The sequence below is a fragment of the Prionailurus bengalensis genome, chromosome F2 (assembly GCF_016509475.1).
Source record: "Prionailurus bengalensis isolate Pbe53 chromosome F2, Fcat_Pben_1.1_paternal_pri, whole genome shotgun sequence".
NCBI classification, from domain to species: Eukaryota; Metazoa; Chordata; class Mammalia; order Carnivora; family Felidae; genus Prionailurus; species Prionailurus bengalensis.
Window position 1 is genome coordinate 48,858,120 of NC_057353.1, and position 19,286 is coordinate 48,877,405.

At 38.0% G+C, this 19,286-nt stretch overlaps 1 protein-coding gene and 1 pseudogene across 1 annotated transcript in view; one reads left to right on the forward strand and one right to left on the reverse strand.

Moving 5' to 3' along the window:
• ATP6V1C1 (ATPase H+ transporting V1 subunit C1) overlaps positions 1 to 19,286 on the forward strand; it is a 47,918-nt gene that overhangs the window by 18,420 nt on the left and 10,212 nt on the right. The window contains exons 3-8 of the mRNA XM_043601518.1: positions 459 to 526; positions 6,516 to 6,601; positions 11,390 to 11,484; positions 13,435 to 13,526; positions 14,560 to 14,658; positions 16,651 to 16,719. Of these exons, the coding sequence (XP_043457453.1) occupies positions 459 to 526; positions 6,516 to 6,601; positions 11,390 to 11,484; positions 13,435 to 13,526; positions 14,560 to 14,658; positions 16,651 to 16,719 (509 nt within the window). The remainder of the gene's footprint in view (positions 1 to 458; positions 527 to 6,515; positions 6,602 to 11,389; positions 11,485 to 13,434; positions 13,527 to 14,559; positions 14,659 to 16,650; positions 16,720 to 19,286) is intronic.
• On the reverse strand, positions 9,217 to 10,226 carry LOC122495690 (annotated as a pseudogene).

Genomic DNA, 19,286 nt, shown 5'->3' on the forward strand with positions numbered 1-19,286 from the left:
TTTTATTTTGCTGGGTAACTTAGCAGGTAGTTATATAGAGCAATCATTTAAGAAATAACTTAAAATTACCGGTTCTTCGTATTTTGGGAGTTACGAATTCCTTTGAGACACTGATAGTCATGGACCCCTCCCTATTTAAGAGCTGCTGCTGTAAACCATGACTTCAAATGGTCCACCCATCACTGGGCAGTAGAAGCAGACGCATAGGCCTGCCATTGCAGAATCTTCACCTCTTAAATGTTGGCTGTACCCATGAATTAGAGGATTATCCCGTGCATATAAATACCTTTGAGATGTCTGGCAAACTTTTTTAACCACACCTGCACATCATGGAATAAAATACGGAGAACTTAGGATTTATGGGCCCTTCAAATCAAGGTGTTGTATCACCTTGTTAAAAAAAAAAAAAATGGCAGGGGATGAAACCTAAGTAGTAAAATGCTGTATTTCCCTTCTAGGTTGGCACACTGGATGTCTTGGTTGGTTTGTCGGATGAACTGGCTAAACTGGATGCATTTGTAGAAGGGTAATGTATTTATATGCATTGACTAGAGCAAAATGAGTCACTGTTCTCAGGCTACCTGGACATTGGGTTTATTATCACATGTATAGTCTACTTATTGGAATGGTTTTAGAAGATGCTGACTCTTGGGCGCCTGGGTGGCTCAGTCAGTTAAGCATCTGACTCTTGATTTCAGCTCAGGTCATCATCTCACGGTTCGTGAGGTTGAACCCCACGTGGAGCTCTGCGCTGACAGCGTGGAGCCTGCTTGGGATTCTCTCTCCCTCTCTCTGACTCTCCCCTGCTAGTGCTCTCTTTCTCTCAAAATAAATAAAAATAAATAAATAATAATTTAATTTGATGCTAATAAGTAATTTATTTAAATAAATAAAATAATAAAAGAAAATGACTCTTTGTTTTCTTTGTAAATCACCTTTATGAAAGTACATTTTATATACAATAAAATATACCTGTTTGAAGTATGAAAATGGTGACTATCTTTAATATTTTTATTGAGATATAACTTACATACCATGCGATTCACCTGTTTAAAGTGTACAACGTGTACCCTTTAAGTGTAGTGATTTCTAGAATAGTCGTAGAGTTGTGCAGCCATCGCCACAGTCAGTCACGGTGCATCTTCATCACTCTCCCACTACCACCATCACAAACATCCTATTCCTTGCCTCCCCCTTCCCCCTGCCCACTCTCTGGCGCTACAGATTTGCTTATTCTGGACATTTCGTGTAAATGAAATCCTCTAATATGTGATCTCTTGTGACTGGCTTCTCTTCCTTGGCATAATGTTTCACGATTCATCCATGTTGTAGCGTGTATTGATATTTCATTTCTTTTTGTTACCAAATAATACTCCATTGTATAGATGTACCATATTTTATTAATCCATTTATCAGATGGTGGACATTTAGGCTATTTCTACTTTTTGAGAATACTGGTATGGATATTTGTGTACAAGTTTTTGTATACTCATATGTTTTCATTTCTCTTGGATGTGTACCTAGGAGTGGGGTTACTGGGTCATATGGTAGCTCTATTTTTAACATTTTGAGAAACTGCCAGACTGTTTTCCAAAGTGGTTACACCGTTTTACAGACCCACCAGCACAGAGTATGGAGGTTCTCATTGCTTCACATTTTTGACAAACTTGTTACTATTCATCTGTTTGATTATAGTCTTTCTAGTGGGTATGAAATAGTGTTTCATTGCATTTTCCTTTTTGTAAAAAATTTTTTAACGTTTATTTTATTTTTGAGAGAGCATGAGTTGAGGGAAGGACAAAGAAAGAGGGAGACGGAGAATCTGAAACAGGCTCCAGGCTCAGTACAGAGCCGGACGCGGGGCTGAAACTCACGAACCATGAGATCATGACCTGACCTGAAGTTGGACGCTTAACCAACTGTGCCACCCAGAGACCCCTTTCTCTGCATTTTCAGTTTGCATTTACCTAATGATTAATGATGTGTTGAGCATTTTTTCATGCATTTACTGGCCATTTCTGTTTCTTTGAGAAATGTCTATTTGGATTCTTTGCCCATTTTTAAATTGGCTTATTAGCCTTTTTATTATTGAATTCTGAGAGTTCTTTATATATTCTAGATACAAGTCCCTTATCATAAAACGTGACTTGCACATATTTTCTTTCATTCTGTGGATTGTCTTCACTTTCTTGATAGTGTCCTTTGAAGCACACGCAGAAAATTTTTTTTGAAGATTTTATTTTTAAATAATCTCTATATCCAATGTGGGGCTCAAACTCACAACCCTGAGATTAAGAGTCACATGCCTTACCAACTGAGTCAGCCAGGCACCTCTGAAGCACACACACACACAAAAATTTTTTTTAAGTATAATCTCCGTCTTACTTTTTTTTAACAGAGAACAGTTTTTCTTCAGTCCTTAAGGACTTAGCTCTTTACGTGGGCTTTGATGGAGGTTGTGGGGCAGCAGCAGCAGATCTAAATCGGGGCGATGGTGTTCGGTCCTTCCGTGCTTCGTGAGAGCGATTCCTGACTACCTTGTGAATGGCACAACTCACACAGTAATGTAGTTTCACATACAGCTTGGGGAGCACCTAGGCGTCGACACTCACTTCGGAAATGTCCTTGACTGCGGCAGCCTCTACTATATTCTGAATAACGAACTTCTTTTTTTTTTTTTTAAATGTTTGTTTATGTTTGAGAGAGAGACACACAGAGCAGAAGCTAGGAGAGGCAGAGAGAGAGGGAGACACAGAATCCAAAGCAGGATCCAGGCTCTGAGCTGTCGGCACAGAGCCTACCCAACATGGGGCTGGAAGTCACAAATCTTGAGATCGTGACCCGAGCTGAAGTCAGACGCTCAACTGACTGAGCCACCCAGGTGCCCCAGAATAACGAATTTCTTAATGGCCTTGTTCTTGGGCATGGTACGGGCACAGTTAGTGCAGAGAATAGGCTGCATGGGGCCACGGCCCTTTTTGGCATGACCATTATTCCTTCTTTCTTGGTCATCTTGGAAACCTGAGAGAGTGAAGCACAAAATTTTTCATTTTAATGTCCAGTGTATCTATTTTTCGTTGCTTGTGTTTTGTTTGTCTAAGAAACCATTGCCTAATTCAAGGTGACACAATTTTATAGCTATATTTTCTTGTAAGAGTTTTATAGTTTTAGCTTTTACATTTTAGGTCTTACATCCATTTTGAGTTAAGTTTTGTATATGATGTGAGGTAGGAGTCCCCACTTCAGGGGTTTTTTTGCATGTGGATATCCAGTTGTCCTAACACCATTTGTTGAAAAGACTTTTTTTTTTTTTTTTTTTTTGAATTGTCCTGGCACCTTTGCTGAAAATCAATTCAACATAAATGTGAGGGTTTATTTCTGGACTCTCCGTTTTATTTTATATTTCTTTCTATTCCTTATTTCTGTCTTTATGCCAGTACCATATTGTCTTGATTGTTGTAGCTTTGTAGTAAGCTTTGAAATCAGAAAGTGTGAATTCTCTGTGTTTTTCTAAATTTTCAAGGTTGTCTTGGCTATTCTGATTCTTTGCATTTTTATATGAATTTTAGGATCATGTCAAATTTCTGCAAAGAAGTCAGCTGGAATTTTGAGGGGGATTGTGTTGAATCTGTAGGTCAGTTTGGGGATTGTTGCCATCCTACCAATATTAAGTCTTTAATCCGTGAGCGTAGGTGTTTCTAAACTCCACTTTCAGTTACTTCTGAAATTTACTTTGTGTTTTAGCCGAAGATGGGTGTGGGTCCTTGATAGCTTTTTGCAGTTTGATTAATTGGCAGAATCAGTCTATAATCCCTTTGACTCTTGGAATACAGAGCTTTTAAATAGGTAGGGTTTAGGTGAATAGGTACAATTTTGTAAAATACAGAATTTTGGAGAATCTTAGAAATGCGTATTTGATTGAAGCTTTAAGGGAACTTGAAGTCTGTGTAGAAGGATTTCCCATGTGTGCTATTAGGCTTTTCTGAATTGATAGAACCACCATAATGCAATGTTCCTGGTAATAGAGGCAAATATTGCCTCTCTATATTGATTTAACGTACCAACATATAGTAAGTAAATAGACCAGAAGATATACTGATGGTCTTTAACACTGGAGGCAAAGAGGCCAATTAGGAGACAGGTTTAAAGTAGATTAGGCAAGAGATATTACAAGCTTCAACTGAGGCAAGACACTTGGCATAAGAATTAGTAAAAGGATGAAAGAAAAAGTAACAGTACTTTACGGTTACTGATTTCATGTAATTCATGGTAGGGCAAATGTGAAAGTAATTATTGATGATATTCTCAGCGGACTGATTGATAGTATGAATCATCTCTTGGTTTCTGGATTACACATTTTTAGTTGAGGAAAACTCTTTGTAGTTGCCATTCCTGAGATGATGGTCTTCCCTACAGTCCCATCCCCACATTACAGTTTCAGGTGGTGACAACCAAAGAAATCTGAAGAAGGGAAGTCCCTGAGAATGTAATTATCAACACTTACTTGGATTCTTGTTAGTCACCTGGGTGGCTCTATAGGTCTTTCTTTAAATTGTCATTGGGATGTCCTGCATATAGTTTAAGGTTTGTTCACATTTTTTAGGGGAGGAATCTGGAAAGTATTTAGGGTAAATTCAGTCTGTTTGGTCATGGAATTAAAAGTTGCCTGTGCATTTTGTCTCCTCTTCTGCACTGTTATGCAACTTGTCTTCGTCAGTTTTCCTGAAACCTTTGAAGAATTTAAAAATCCTGTGGTTGTTAGGCCTTGGTAGAATTGACAGATGTTAGCTTTTTAAGTCTGAACATTGTGATAATGTGGAGTAAATTACAGTTTTTACTTACCAAGTAATCTAATGATAAGAGCAGCTTTTAAGGTTACCATGTGTACTCGGACATAGATAACTTTTGTGGAGATGCACAGGGAGATTGTGAAGTTCTCAATTACACATTAAGTGTATAAACTTGACACCAGGCCGTTCTACACTCTTGAACTATTTCTGTGGCAAACATATGACCATTTTTACATATTCATAGCAAATGGTTCTGTTTACAGGATGCTTGGGAAATTATATGGGAATAATGGTTTGTCGCCTTTGAAGCGATAAGTGAATTTTGGAGACATAGCCAAATGTGTGTACAAATCTGAGTTGAAGACTTAACAGCTTTATCATTTTTTCTGCAGTTCTGCTTGATTAGGTTTGAGGTCATTCAGCACAGGATTTTTTCTGGGCCTTATTGGTTCATATTGCATGGAGTTTCTTAATTTGTCTATCGGTTTACTCTCCCTGCCATTGAGCATACGGTCCTCAGATGAATTGTCAAAAACCCTGTTTGGACCGTGTTATACTGTACTTCTCTGCAAAGTCTGACCCCAGAGGCTGTCTATCTGCAGTCTGGCTCTGGGCCACCTTCCTCCCCCCCCTCCCCCTCTCCCCTTCTCAGCACGCTGGGCAGCCTGGATTCCTCATAACACTGTGAAGGCCCATTGGCTTTTCTGCCTCTCTTGATCCTGACTCGGAGGGTGCCCTGTAGCAAGAGTATACTTTCTTCCCATCTTAATCATCCTTTCAAAACCATTCCTATCCTTTATTGCCCTGCTCATGAGTCATTGTGCTTTTTTTTTCTTTCTAAAGTTTATTTATTTTGAGAGAGAGCACACAAGCTGGGGAGGGGCAGAGAGAGAGAACCCCAAGCAGGCTCCACGTTATCAGCACAGAGCTCCATGCAGGGCTCAAACCCATGAGCCGTGAGATCATGACCTGAGCCGAAATCGAGAGTCGGACACTTAACTGACCAAGCCACCCTGATGCCCCAGAGTCATTATGACTTTTTGATTCCAGTATCTTAAAGTGATCCCTTTTTCTTTTATGCTTCTCTTCTCTGTAACCTGGTAATCTCAGTTGGCACTTAACCACACATTGCTTTGTATTTAGTCATTTGTATGTTTTGGTATCTTTTCAACTCGATATTTTGTCTTGTATGCTTTTGTATCCCACCCCCAGGGCCTAGAGGCAGACATGGAACCAGAGAAAGAACACCAAAGTCCAGACACTATGTTTCTAGTCTCAGCTCTGCCATTAGCTGCTTTTGTGATTTTGTGACTTTTGTGACTAAGTCATTTATTCTCTTTATACTTTGGTGTCTTTACTTATATAAAATGAAGGGATTGATAAGGTGATGTGTAGGTGCCTCAGTAGTTAACGACACCATGGTTTCTCTTTAGCATTGTTCCTAATAGTTAATAGTAGTTAAATAGTTAAATAATAGTTAAGAAATAGTTAAATAGTTAAAAGTCTACAGTTACTCAGTTCAGCTTTGCATGTTACAAAACCTTGGTCCCTTCTATCCTTAAAACATTACTTAAGAAGTTATAACCCATTTGTTCTGTATTAAATAGATACATGTAAATGGATATATAGTCCAATTCATGTGTGTATGTAGTGTGTTCATTGTAAAGCATGGAATTTAGGTCTTTTTCCTGGAAACGATTATTGATTTTTTTTTCCCCTCCCAAGGGTGGTTAAGAAAGTGGCTCAATATATGGCTGATGTATTGGAAGATAGTAAAGATAAAGTTCAGGAGAATCTGTTGGCCAATGGAGGTAAGCTAATGTTTCAAGATTTGATACTGACTTGTATAAGGTGAATGACTTAGCTATAAAAACAAAAAAAGAATGTAAAAAAATCTATAGATAAGGATATTAAATATAATAGAAAGCCACTAAAGATATAATTATTAGTACTGAATTTGGTGATATTCCAGTTACATCTTGTCCCCCTTAACATTTTGTGTAAGACAGTCTTACATACATAGTAGATAATATAGCTTATGACATAGATGTCACGTCCTTCTGAAAGCAATATTATAAAGATTTACCTGAGTTCTTTCCTGGAGCCAGTTGTTAACTCACATTCACAGTGTTTCTAGGTTATGTGTCTCAGCATTTTTCCAGCTGAATACTTGTCTTCTCTAGCTTTTATATTTAATAGCATCCAACTTCTAAAGCCTTGGAATAAAAATTTTTAATTTTAGTGCAGGGGAAATGCCTTTCCCCTCAAATTTGAATATGGCATTTCTTTACCTTAGTGCCATGGAGTAGTCTGCTACTGACCTCTCTGTAGCTGGAAGCTAATAGTTTGCTTGGTATAATAATGACTTTGTAAAGATAGTTTGACCTCACTGTTGTCATTTGCACTTGTATTTGGTGTTCTTTATGAAATGACACTTTATTTTAATTTAGGCTCATCTTTAGTGATATGTCATTATAATAAGAAGTAACCCTTTTCTTTCATTCTGTCCTGTATTGCCTACTGTGATGAATGTCACTGTTGTGATTTTGTTATATTAACATTTGTTGAGTAGAGAGTCCTGGAGTATCATGGGATGTTGAGCCATGATTCAGCAAAAGACCTCAAGGGAAAGTGAAATAGAGAAGTTTATTACTCACGGGTCCTGTGGGAGGGGGCACCATACGGGGAGATCAAGGTGCAGGCAGAGAGTGGCAGGACCTGGGGCACATGCCTTTATTAGGGTCTGCGGGTGGAGTGCTTTGGGGTTCCCAGGCTAAGTTGGGATTGTTCAGTTCAAACCAAAAAGAGTGGGGCTTTGGCAAACTTTGAGGGGGTCTTGTCTTAGGGAGAAGGCCCTGGGCAGTGGGGGAGAGTGTTTTATCAGTGGGAGTCTATCAGGAACTCACATTTCTTATCACTCTGCAGGCTCTTACCTAGAACTGCTCCCAAGGAAAAGGCTTCTGTAATTTCTAGTTCCCTGTGGGCCACTTGGCCACACAAAATGGATGCCGAGGCAGCAGTGTGGAGTAGTTTGAGTAAGAGTTAACTGTATTTAAAAACATTTGTTTTAAATGTGTATCTATTTTGAGAGAGAGAAAGAGAGCAAGCAGGGGAGAGGCAGAGAGAGAGGGGGAGAGAGAATCCCAAGAAGGCCCTTTATTGTCAGCGCAGAGCCTGGCGCAAGGCTCCATCTCACAAACCGTGAGATTATGACCTGAGCTGAAACCAAGAGTTGGATGCCTAACCCACTGAGCCACCCAGGTGCCCCTGATGCACCAGTTTTTAAATATCTTCATTCACGAATGGTGTTTTCTTCTCTGCTTTGACCACTGGCTAACTCCGCTCCAGTTTTTCAATCTTCTAGCAGATGGAGGCACTCGTATCTTGTTACATGGCAGTTTTATCTCTACCTTTATTCGGTCCTTGCTTTTCGTTTGCTTTCCCATTTGTCCAAGACTGCCTCACCTTTTAATTTTATCATAATTGTAATGTACATTTTTACACCCCAAATCCTTTGTGGAACACAATAGGAAGTAGATTTCGAAATGTTATTAAGAAAGGACATGCTGGGGCACCTGGGTGGCGCAGTCGGTTAAGCGTCCGACTTCAGCCAGGTCACGATCTCGCGGTCCGGGAGTTCGAGCCCCGCGTCAGGCTCTGGGCTGATGGCTCGGAGCCTGGAGCCTGTTTCCGATTCTGTGTCTCCCTCTCTCTCTGCCCCTCCCCCGTTCATGCTCTGTCTCTCTCTGTCCCAAAAATAAATAAACGTTGAAAAAAAAAATTAAAAAAAAAAAAAAAGGACATGCTATATTGTGATGATCACTGAAGAATTGCCATCAGACGTAACTGATGTACCAGTTTTGAAATCTTTATTCACAAATCAGTGTAGTATGGTGAGTTTGAATGCCATATGTAGGATAAAACAGATTATGAAAAGTATCATACTTACATTGAAACTATTATATTACTGAATCATCTGATATTCTACTTCCTGCAATAACTTAATGGACCCAACTCTACCCTTTGAATGGACCAATTTTATGATTTTCCTAGAAAGTTTTGAGTTGAGGATAGTTTCTTGCTGTTTCTTTCCATGATCCAAGGCTTCAAACAAAATCCTTGGAAACAAGCAATTAGAACCCAGTCTCTCCAGGATCAAGGAGAGATAGGAGTGAGGAAAAGGACACCTTATCGCTTTTTAAAGGCCCTCAATTTCTATGCTTTGCAGGATATGGGGGAGCGGGATGCATACTGGAGGAGGAAAGAATCAGTCCCAACAAGCATATTGAACATTTCTGGACTGTCAATATTAAGAATGAATTTCTAAAACACAAGTTCATAAACAGAAGCTTTCCAGCTAGCTGTTAACTGAAATGCATATGCAATATAGTCAAGGAAGTACCGTGCTTACAAAACCACAGACATCTTATTTGTCTCTGATTTTAAAATAATTCATTCCCTTATTGGGTGAGCAATGGAGAAAGTGGTGTGACTGCAGTACCAGCTGGTGCTAAGGATTTCAGTGCTTCCAGAAGATGCAGGCTAGAGAACTGCATTAGGCACCGGAGGGGCTCTTTTCTCTCAGCCAAGATGCCCCCATGGAAGTCACTTTTGAATTTCGTTTCAAGCTTATAGTGTGCAAATTCTAGTCTTGGTGGAGGATAGTCTCCAAAAGTTTCTTGAGTCACTCTCTGGACTCTCTCTTTTTCGATTCTGTTTTCATGAATGGTCCCTGAATCCTTGTGCATGTCCAGCTCAAGGGTTTCTTGTAGAGGTTTGGTGGAGTTGTGAGTTTCAAAGGTCTGACTATACTGTTTGAAAACAATAGCCTTCAGAGAGTCCAGATACTGACTTCTGAGGTCCATTTTCACAACCTTACGGTGATTGCTAGCCACTGTCAGTGCCTGACCCAGAAGGGGTATATTGCTCTTCAGGTGGCAGAAGGAAGTGAAGGCGTAGGGAGTCTGGGAGTAATACAGCACACAGACAGGTTTGTACTGGTTTGACTTTCTATGCTGCGTTCCCCAGTCAATTCAGATCCGTACTGCATTCTCCTCAGCGTCTCTGAAGCTGACCCTCACATTTTTTAATGCTCTCCGAAGAATTTTCTCAAATGAACTTTTGAATTGTTCCATATCAAGAAAGGTCAGCGTCTTCACCTGGTTCTTTACTCATTTGAAAAACATCCCAAACTTTCTGGTGCCGATGAAATTGAGTATAAATGATGTCTACAAGGGCTGTGTCGTGGAGACTTGCACACTTATTCTCACAGAGCAGAACCAAGTCCTGAACGAGAGATTCCTTTCTCTGCCGGAAGTTTACGGTCTGCAGTTGATTTGCAGACAAAAAATCCCAGGCTTTGAGGATTTTCATCATTTCAGTCATTGGGATTTTCAAGATGGTCCTCATGATAAACGTGGCAACAGTTTCATCCATCTCTTTGGCAATTGGAACATGTGGCGGTCGTGGAAAAGTCGCCCCACAAGCCTGGGATGTGGCTTTCTCAAGGTTCCTGCCACACTCAAGGGCCTGATGCCACACTGCGCGGGTCTCTTAACAGTCGGTTATCTCCAGCAGTGTTTCTTCTCGGCCAAGAGTTAACTGTATTTTTAATTTAGTGTTTCTCGAACCTCATTTCTTCTCCTTGCAAATAATAGATGCTGAATAAATACTTAGTAAAACAAAAATTTAGTGATGTATTCTTGCTCTTTGTTACAATAGGGATCCTGACCTAGTTGTTTACTATTTCTGTTAATTTGTGTTCGGGGCAGAAGGATAGAAGGTAGATATGTTAAGTTAGGATGCATTTACTGATCTTGTAGGTATTTGATGAACTAGGACATGCAGTCTAGTAGGTGGAATGGGGATTGACAGTCCACCTGGGTGGCCTTGCGTCTGCAGTTGCTTTTAGAAATCGCATCCATATTGACCCCTTAACATTAATGTAGGAAGAAATTGAGGAGAGAAGGATATTTTGATGTAAATTATTTTTGCCAGTTAGCCATTTGGTCTCCTTGACCTTGATCCCATTAGGCTTGAGAAGTAAAGTCATCTTGATTACTGAACTTTCCAGGGAATAGTTGTTGAGTGTCTCTTTGCCTTTACATTTTCTATTCTTTTCATTTGAATGTGAAAGGGCCTGTGTTTTGAAGATTGTTGTATAGACTCCTAGAAACGGTTGTTACCTGGTTTTAACAGGTTTATTTTCAGTTTATTTGGGTAGGCTGGCAAAGAAAGAACATACTTGCATCAAATTCTACTTATTGAGGAGTAGTTTCTTAATCTTTGTGTCTGTTTCTCCTACATATGAGGTATATCATGGGTATGAGCATATTCCATTTATTAAGTCATCACGTTAGAAGGAGCATTTATAAATATAAAATTCTGAGTAAGAAGAGATCCAGTCAGATGACAAAGTAAAAATGTTGATTAATCCATTACTGAATATAGTTCCACATTTTAAAAATCCGGACTCTCCAGCAGTGATGACGTTTTTACTGATTTTCTCGATGCAAATTTCAGCATTAAAATTTATTACTGTGTAGCAAACTATGAACGTTCTATTGCTTCTCAGTAATTAATTTATTTCCCTATTTCAGTTGACTTGGTTACTTATATAACAAGGTTTCAGTGGGACATGGCTAAATATCCAATCAAGCAGTCCCTGAAAAATATTTCTGAAATAATTGCCAAGGTAAGATAAAAAATGACACAGGTAGGACACACTGATTCATAGTGGCTTTATTGATTTTATAAGTATTTAGCTGTGAAATACTGTTTAGGTTTTGAGAAAGCAACTAAATTATATGTGACTGATATAAATAGGAGGTACCATTACTACAACTTTACCAAAAAAGAAAGATGTTAAAAAGTGTTATACTTTCCAGTGTACATTATCCAAGTTGTGTAGTTTACTTACTTAAGTGGTTAACTTAAATATTACATGAACGGTGTTTAAGGAAAAAAAAACTTTAAAATCCTATAATTATTACTGATACAAATTTGAAGGGTTAACTGAGATTATGTAGAACAGGAAATTGGAATCTATTAAAGATTTAGGAGTCATTCAGCTAGTGATAATGATTACTTTGGCATGTTTACATACAGTACTGCTTCAGACATTAAACTTTACGGGTTTTCTGACACCTTCAGACGTTCAGTATTGACCCTCTACACAGAAAAATGCCTGTATTCATGTACACATGATTTTATGTACGGTTTCAATGAGTACACAGATCCTGAAGCTCATCCATGAACTCACCGAGTTAAGAGTTCCTTTTATATTATAGTCATTGAACTTGAGAGAAAATATAAAAGTCTTACCTGAAACTCCAAACAAGGCAGATAGACAAGGATCTATTAACTGTTTGTCAACATTCTGACCTGACTGAGATGAAAAGTGTAGTTTAAATTACTTGGACAGACTTTCCTTTTCCTAGCTTTCAGTGACTTTGAGTAAGTGCTGTATAGTTAAATATAAATGAGTAGATTATCAAGGATTTTAAAGCTGAGGTAATCATAATATAATGAAAATGAGTAGTTTGATAATATAAAGTGGTGCTTTGACTATGACTGAAGTCTCCTTATTTTGGTCCAGTTATCAAGGATTTAATCATCATTTTCTGATACTATTACAGATGAGGAAATAGGCTCAGAGAGGTGAATTGACTTACCGTATTGCCACACAACTGATAATGGTAGAGCTGAATTGAAACTCATTCTTCAAATGTTAAATCTGCTGATTTGTATGTTCTCCCTACATTGTTAGTAGTTTTAGGACTCTTTTTGAAAAATCAGCTTCTGTAACATTTATAAATACATCTAACCACAATTTTAATTTAATTGAAAAAATATTCTATGTAAGAACAGTGGCATTATGAACAATAAAACTCTGTGTAGCTTCATTACTTTTGGAAATTAATCCTTCAGCCTTGTGAATTTAAAGCTTTTTAATTAATAATCTCTACACCCCGTGGCTTAGATTCCATTTATGGTTTAAGATGTAGTATCATAACAGTAATTAAAATATATGTGGACTAAAACACTATCTTTAGTAGAAAAGATTCATATGGAAATTACCAGGGTTATTAAAAATGAAGGAAGTTATTTTTTAATCATCTTTTAAATTGTGCTTTTATATCAAAAAGAATGAAATCTTGCCACTTGCAACAATGTGGATGGAGCTAGGATGTATTATGCTAAGCAAAATAGGTTAATCAAAGACCAAACCATATAATTTCAATCATGTGGAATTTAAGAAACAAAACAGATGAACATACGGGAAGGGGGAAAAAAGGAGAGGGAAACAAACCACAAGAGACTCTTGACAATAGAGAACAAACTGAGGGTTGATGGAGGGAGGTGGGTGGGAGATGGGCTAGATGGGTAATGGGTGTTAAGGAGGGCCCTTGTTGTGATCAGCACTGGGTGTTGTACGTAAGTGATGAATCACTCAATTCTATTCCTGAAACCAATATTGCACTATATACTAAAATTTAAATAAACATTAAAAAAAAAAGTTGTCCTTTTAAAATAATAGTTGTTACATCAGCAACTAGTGGTATTTGTTTTTTGAAGTGTTCAGGTACAGCTACTTTATTTCTGTTAGAAAAATTTTGCTTATTTTTGTTTTTCATTTTTAAAGGGAGTGACTCAGATTGACAATGACCTGAAATCTAGAGCATCCGCATATAATAACTTGAAAGGGAATCTTCAGAATTTGGAACGGAAGAATGCGTAAGCATATGTGAATATTAAGAATTGGGCAAGTCCTGAATGAGCTATTGTTGGGGTTTAGTGAATTCCAGTTTATGCTATTTCTATAATTAAAATGGTGTTTTTTCACATCACGGAGAAAAATTTATTAATTCAGACTAGTCAAAACAGATGAAGCTGATTTATTCTTGTTTTATAAAACTTGTGAGTTGGGTCCTAATTTGTCCCTTTATCCATTTGTGTTTTCACTGAAAGATTGCCTAAAATTGTTTCAAATCGAATCATAGTTTAATTGCATAGCAATCACCTGCTGCTTAAAAGAATTCTATCAAAGAATTCTATTTGAATTTTATCAAAGAATAGTTCTATCAAAGAATGTAATTTGTCTGTTTATCTGTTTTCCAAGTTTAGCTTTTTTACATGTTAGATTTTCCAAAAATAGGACATGTTTGTTTTCTTGATCTCATTGTAGTATGACCACTGCAAGTGTAGCTTTAAATGTTTAACTATTCAAGTTACACATTCATATTCCAGAGGGAAAGTTGGTTGGATACTATCAGTGGTACAAACAGGACAAGTCACTTTCATTATGAAATGTACTGGGAGACCAAATGAAGACTGATTTGATTATTGGGTTAACTAACCAAAATTGCCTAGGATCAGATGATACCTGGGGAGAGGGAGGAAGATCAGAGATTGTCCTTAGGTGATGTAATTTTGTAATTATGATGAAATAGGTTTTAATTGGCATACAATGAATAACACTTGCCCAGTCAAGGTACTAGATATGTAATCAGGAGAAGAGTTGAATTATAAGAATTAAAGCAAACACAAGGGGAGATACTAGAGGCAAATATTGATAAATGGTAGCATTTCTTTGATAGTGAGGGTGGGAAATACTCAGCTAAATTTAGTCTTCTTACAAAGTAGAAACGTTACCTAAGACTAATCAGTCTCTTGAGGTGTACACATAATAGATGTGAATGTAATTAGCCTGATACTTCTTATGTTATGGAGGCATGATCAGCCTGATTATTTTTTTCTTACTCCTCAGAGGAAGTTTGCTAACTAGAAGTTTAGCAGAAATTGTGAAGAAGGATGACTTTGTTCTTGATTCAGAGTATCTCGTCACATTACTGGTCGTGGTTCCCAAGTATGTCTTTTAATTACTTTTGCTTGTTAAAATATTAAAAAAATGTTAGTGTCTGATACTGTAATTTGAAGTTTTCCATAGAACTCAATTGTAAAGGGAATATTATTACGTTGTCATTCATTCCATCAACTAACATGCACTCAGGTGGCACGTAAGTAGAATTTAGTTCATAATCTGATAATGGAGGCATCAATTATAAATTGAGATTCCAAATCAAATTTAGCAGCTTAGTAGAGTTGGCTTATTTAAAAATTAAATAATGCTAAATTATTAGATTTTTTAAAAAATACAGATTTTAGATTTTTCGGAGTAGGAAGCTTTTGTTTTTCTGAAAAATCTTTTCTTTTTTTTTAAGTTTATTTATTTATTTTGAGAGAGAGGAGGAGAGGCAGAGATGGGGAGAGAAAGTACGGAGCTTGAAGAGCCCAACGTGGGGCTCAGACTCACAAATCTGTGAGATCGTGACCTCAGCTGAAATCAAGAGTTGGACGCCTAACCAACTGAGCCAGCCAGATGGCCCTTGTGAAAAATCTTTATGATTGGTTAGGATGAATTAAGCCCTTTAAGAAGCAAAGGATAGATTAGATCTGGGGTTGGCAAATTTTTTCTGTAAAGGGCCATATAGTTAATATTTTACACTTTGCCAGCCATAGGGTCTGTGTTACAGGTACTCACCTTTGCCATGTCGACTTCGTGGTTGTAGCTGAAAGCAGCCATACACTATACCTACAGAATGGATGTGGCTCTGTTTCAGTAAAACTTTGTTTACAAAAACAGTTGCAGGCTCCCGGCATAGTTTGCTGGGTTAGATAACCCTTTGAAATCTTTGGATTAGGTCTTCTGTGTTAACTAACATTTGATCATTGTTAATAAAATGAGGCCTTTCGATACTCATAGGAAGAATTAGAACTCTGTGTGCATGTGTGTCTATGAGAGAGAAACACTTAATGATTTCACTTCTGACTTGAACTGAAGTCTTGCTATCAGGGAATCTTTGGAGGATCCAAACTGAGGTGGAAAAGTTGGGGATTCTTCACAGTATCGGTGTACGAATTCTTCCTTTGCTGTGCTCTCCATTTTTTTTATCTGGTTACGAAATGGGGAGTGTTAGAAAATGATGCCTCCTGGAAAGGATGGGAAAGCACCTCCGTTGAATTTACTGTGGCTACACTATCATCTGACTTCTGCTTTTCTCCCCTAACTTCAGAATACTATAGAGCACTGATTTTTTATAATAAATTTCTGTGTGTCTATGTTTTTATGCATGTAGGAAAATAACCTTTGTGCAGATAAAAGATTTGTCTCTATTTTTATCGAAAATTTGTTGAAAATTGAAATCAGACGTTTTTATAGTTTTCTCTTCGCTATAATTGAAACCTAGGACCTGGGGCACCTTCCATGATGAATTAGTCACTATCCTGACCTATAAATCCTGTAGTTCTTTATATTGCAAACATAACCTTCTCTCCCCACACCCCCAAAATCCGTTGGTCTGTAGAGAAAATTGTTGCACAATGTTCTGTGGAGCATGGTTTACTGTCACTTAATTTACTCAATACTTCCTGGTACTTTGTGCTTTTGGTAAATAGTTTGATCCAGCCCTTCATAATGGCCAGTGAACAGAAATGATAGTGATTTCAGTATGGCCTTTGAATTTATTTATTTTTAATGAGGTAATGCATTATTGACTCTGAAGTTTGAAGGTAATTTAGAATGTATACTTTGCTTTACTACCTTTCCAAACTTAGTTCTAGGATGTGCCTCTTTTGCAATAGTTACCGGATGTAAGAGAGTGGTGAACTGTATTTCTTGCTTCACTGCTCACCCTCTTTGAAATTCATTCTCAGTAGGAAACTTGAATTTTGTGTGTGACATAGATTTGAAGTATACTTTAGTTGAATTTCCTGTATGTCCCATATTTTTTTCTGTCTCAACAGGGCAGGAGGTAAGACTTGTTTTTCTTTTCCACTACTTACTGTACCTTTTTTGCAGGTTAAACCACAACGACTGGATTAAGCAGTATGAAACACTAGCTGAAATGGTAGTTCCAAGGTCTAGCAAGTAAGTGGTAGTCTTTGTAAAACCTGTTGCTTTCCTAGAATTCCTTTTATAGTTGGGATGTTGGGTTAGGAAGTATCTTTTTACCTTTTCTTTGTGGTAAATTTATGGTTTCAGAACCATCTTTTTCACCTCATAAATAAGTTACGCCAACTCTAGTTATCACGATCATAGACCTGAAGGGGATTTTGTACAATATGATCGACTCACTCATGTTTATAGATGTAGAAGTTTGAGGCCGCAGAGGTGAAGTGATTTGCCCAGAGTCGCACATCTCATTAATGGCAGGGCTAGAATTAGAACCTGGGTCACTGGTGTGGTACTTTTTCTGCTGTGCTGTGCCACCTTCTGAAAATGTTTTGTCCGGTATTTATTGTATACCTACTATGTGTCTGCCATTCACTTCCTTGCAAAGGAAATGTACCAAAATGGCTGCTAGAGTACCATGTTGTTCTGTAAATACTCACCATCACTTTCCAGTGAGCATAGAGACTGTGTAATCTGTATTTTCCATTAAAAATTTTGCATTTTAAATGTATAGATTAATATACATTATCTAATTTGATATTTACAACAATTCTGTGAAGTAGTTGGAGCAGTTATCGCTCTTGTGGATAAAGAAGTAAAAATGCAAGAAGAATTAAATAGTTATCTAAGGCATATGGCTGCATTTGGCTGTATTAGTGTCCGGTGACAAAGTTAGGACTAAAAGTCAGGTTTTTTAACATTAGGGCTCGTACTGTTGACACTACCTTGTCATTTTTTCCTGTGTTCTATCATTCCACGTGAGATGTTCTCCGAGGAAGTATTAAATACAGTATATATGCATCCCCCAAGGATTCTTTTGTATGGATACCCCTCAAGAGGTGGCAACATGTGGTGAGAGGAAGGTATAGCAGATAGTAAAGAAGTGGTATTAGTGAGATTGGGCCCATGAAGTATTTGCTTTTCCAGTTTTTATATGGGAGGTGGCTTAGTGTAATAGAGTACTGGACCCAGGGATTTGAGTTCTATTGCTGGTTCTGCTACCAACTTGCTGTGTGACCTGGGGTAAGGCTTAATTTCTCCGGGCCTCATTTTCTTTGTAAAAAGAGCATAGCACCTTCCCAGTACACATTATGAGGTTGTTTTAAGGCTTGGTAAGGTATACAAAACATGAGGTCATATGATTATCGTAGTTTCATGAATGTTGATTTTTTTGAGAACTAAACCACAAACCTCTGCTCATCACAAATTTTTTTTTTTTTTTCCTATTTCGGGGAATGCTTTCTGTTCACACACCAGCCCTTCGCATGGCAAACTGAAGACCAAGGTGGTGTCTTCATATTAGTTTTCCACTGTAGCTGACAAATAACAACTGCATATACCTTTGTACTCTATAGGCCATTAAAGCCAAAGAGGTTGACTTGGTGTCCAAGAGGCAGGGGAAGGAGGGGGCTACGGACCCAGTGCATATGGAATGTCCTCACAAGTTGTATATATGCCAGGCCTAAGGTCCAGAAGAGTGGTGTGGAGACATGTTTCTGATTTACTCTGAAAGAAGGACTCTAAAAATATTACTTCAGAGAGTTACATCTTTTGAAGATTAATTTAGTAGTTTAGAGGAAAAAATGCCAGGTGGGAATGGTTTAGTGTAGACAACACCTGTCTTCTGAATGACAGATAAGTACTCCCTGACCACCAGTCGGTGGAAACATCTGTTCTACCTTTTTCTCAGTTCAAAAGACATTTGGAACCATTGCCGTGAGGCTTAGCTTTTTAAATTTAATCCGCAAGAACAGCAGCATCTCAGCCGGCACCATGAATAGCATGATTCACTCGTGGGGGACAGACAGGCTGTAGTGGGTTAGTCTGGAATTTTGTCCATTGTTCGGGAAAGAACTCTAGGACTTGATGCTGGTTTTTTTTGCTGATCATAGTAACTAACATTTTTGAGTAGCTGCTGTGTGCTAGTAATTGTTCTAAGTGCTTTATTTTTAAGTCATGTGTGAGTAGTAATGCATTCACTTGTCGCTTTTTGGTACGTAAGTCTTTACTTGGGAGCAGTGAAGAGGAGAGTGGAATTGTGAGGTAGGAGAATGGATTGAAAAATACTGTCTTCAAACCTGAAGGAAACAATGTCACTTAAAAAAAAAAACCTTAGAATCTTGCTATCTGCAAAATTTTCTACTTAACTCTTAAAATTATTGCAGACTTTGAGCCATGCCACTGTTGTGTAGATAAGTGTAGGGATGGATGTGTGTAAATGCCATGGAAAGTTACGGCCAAAGAAGTGGAGGCTGGCTGCTGTTCTGCTTCTTGTTGGAAAGCCTGCTCAAAGAGAGGTGTTTTTCACCACCTAAGTGGTACTTAGGGTTACCACTTTTCTTTTTTACGTACTTCCGCTTGTGAAGATAGTCTGACCAGGTCCAATTGCTAGTTAGCTTTTGCCTTTTCTGTGTTTTTGGAAGCAGTACCACAAATGCATTGGTTCTTCACTGAGATTGGTGTTCAGAGGGCTAGAGGAACGTAGCTAGGAAAGCCTAGAAAAAACTTGTGCAGAGAAAAGTTTCCTTTGGGTTGTATAGCTG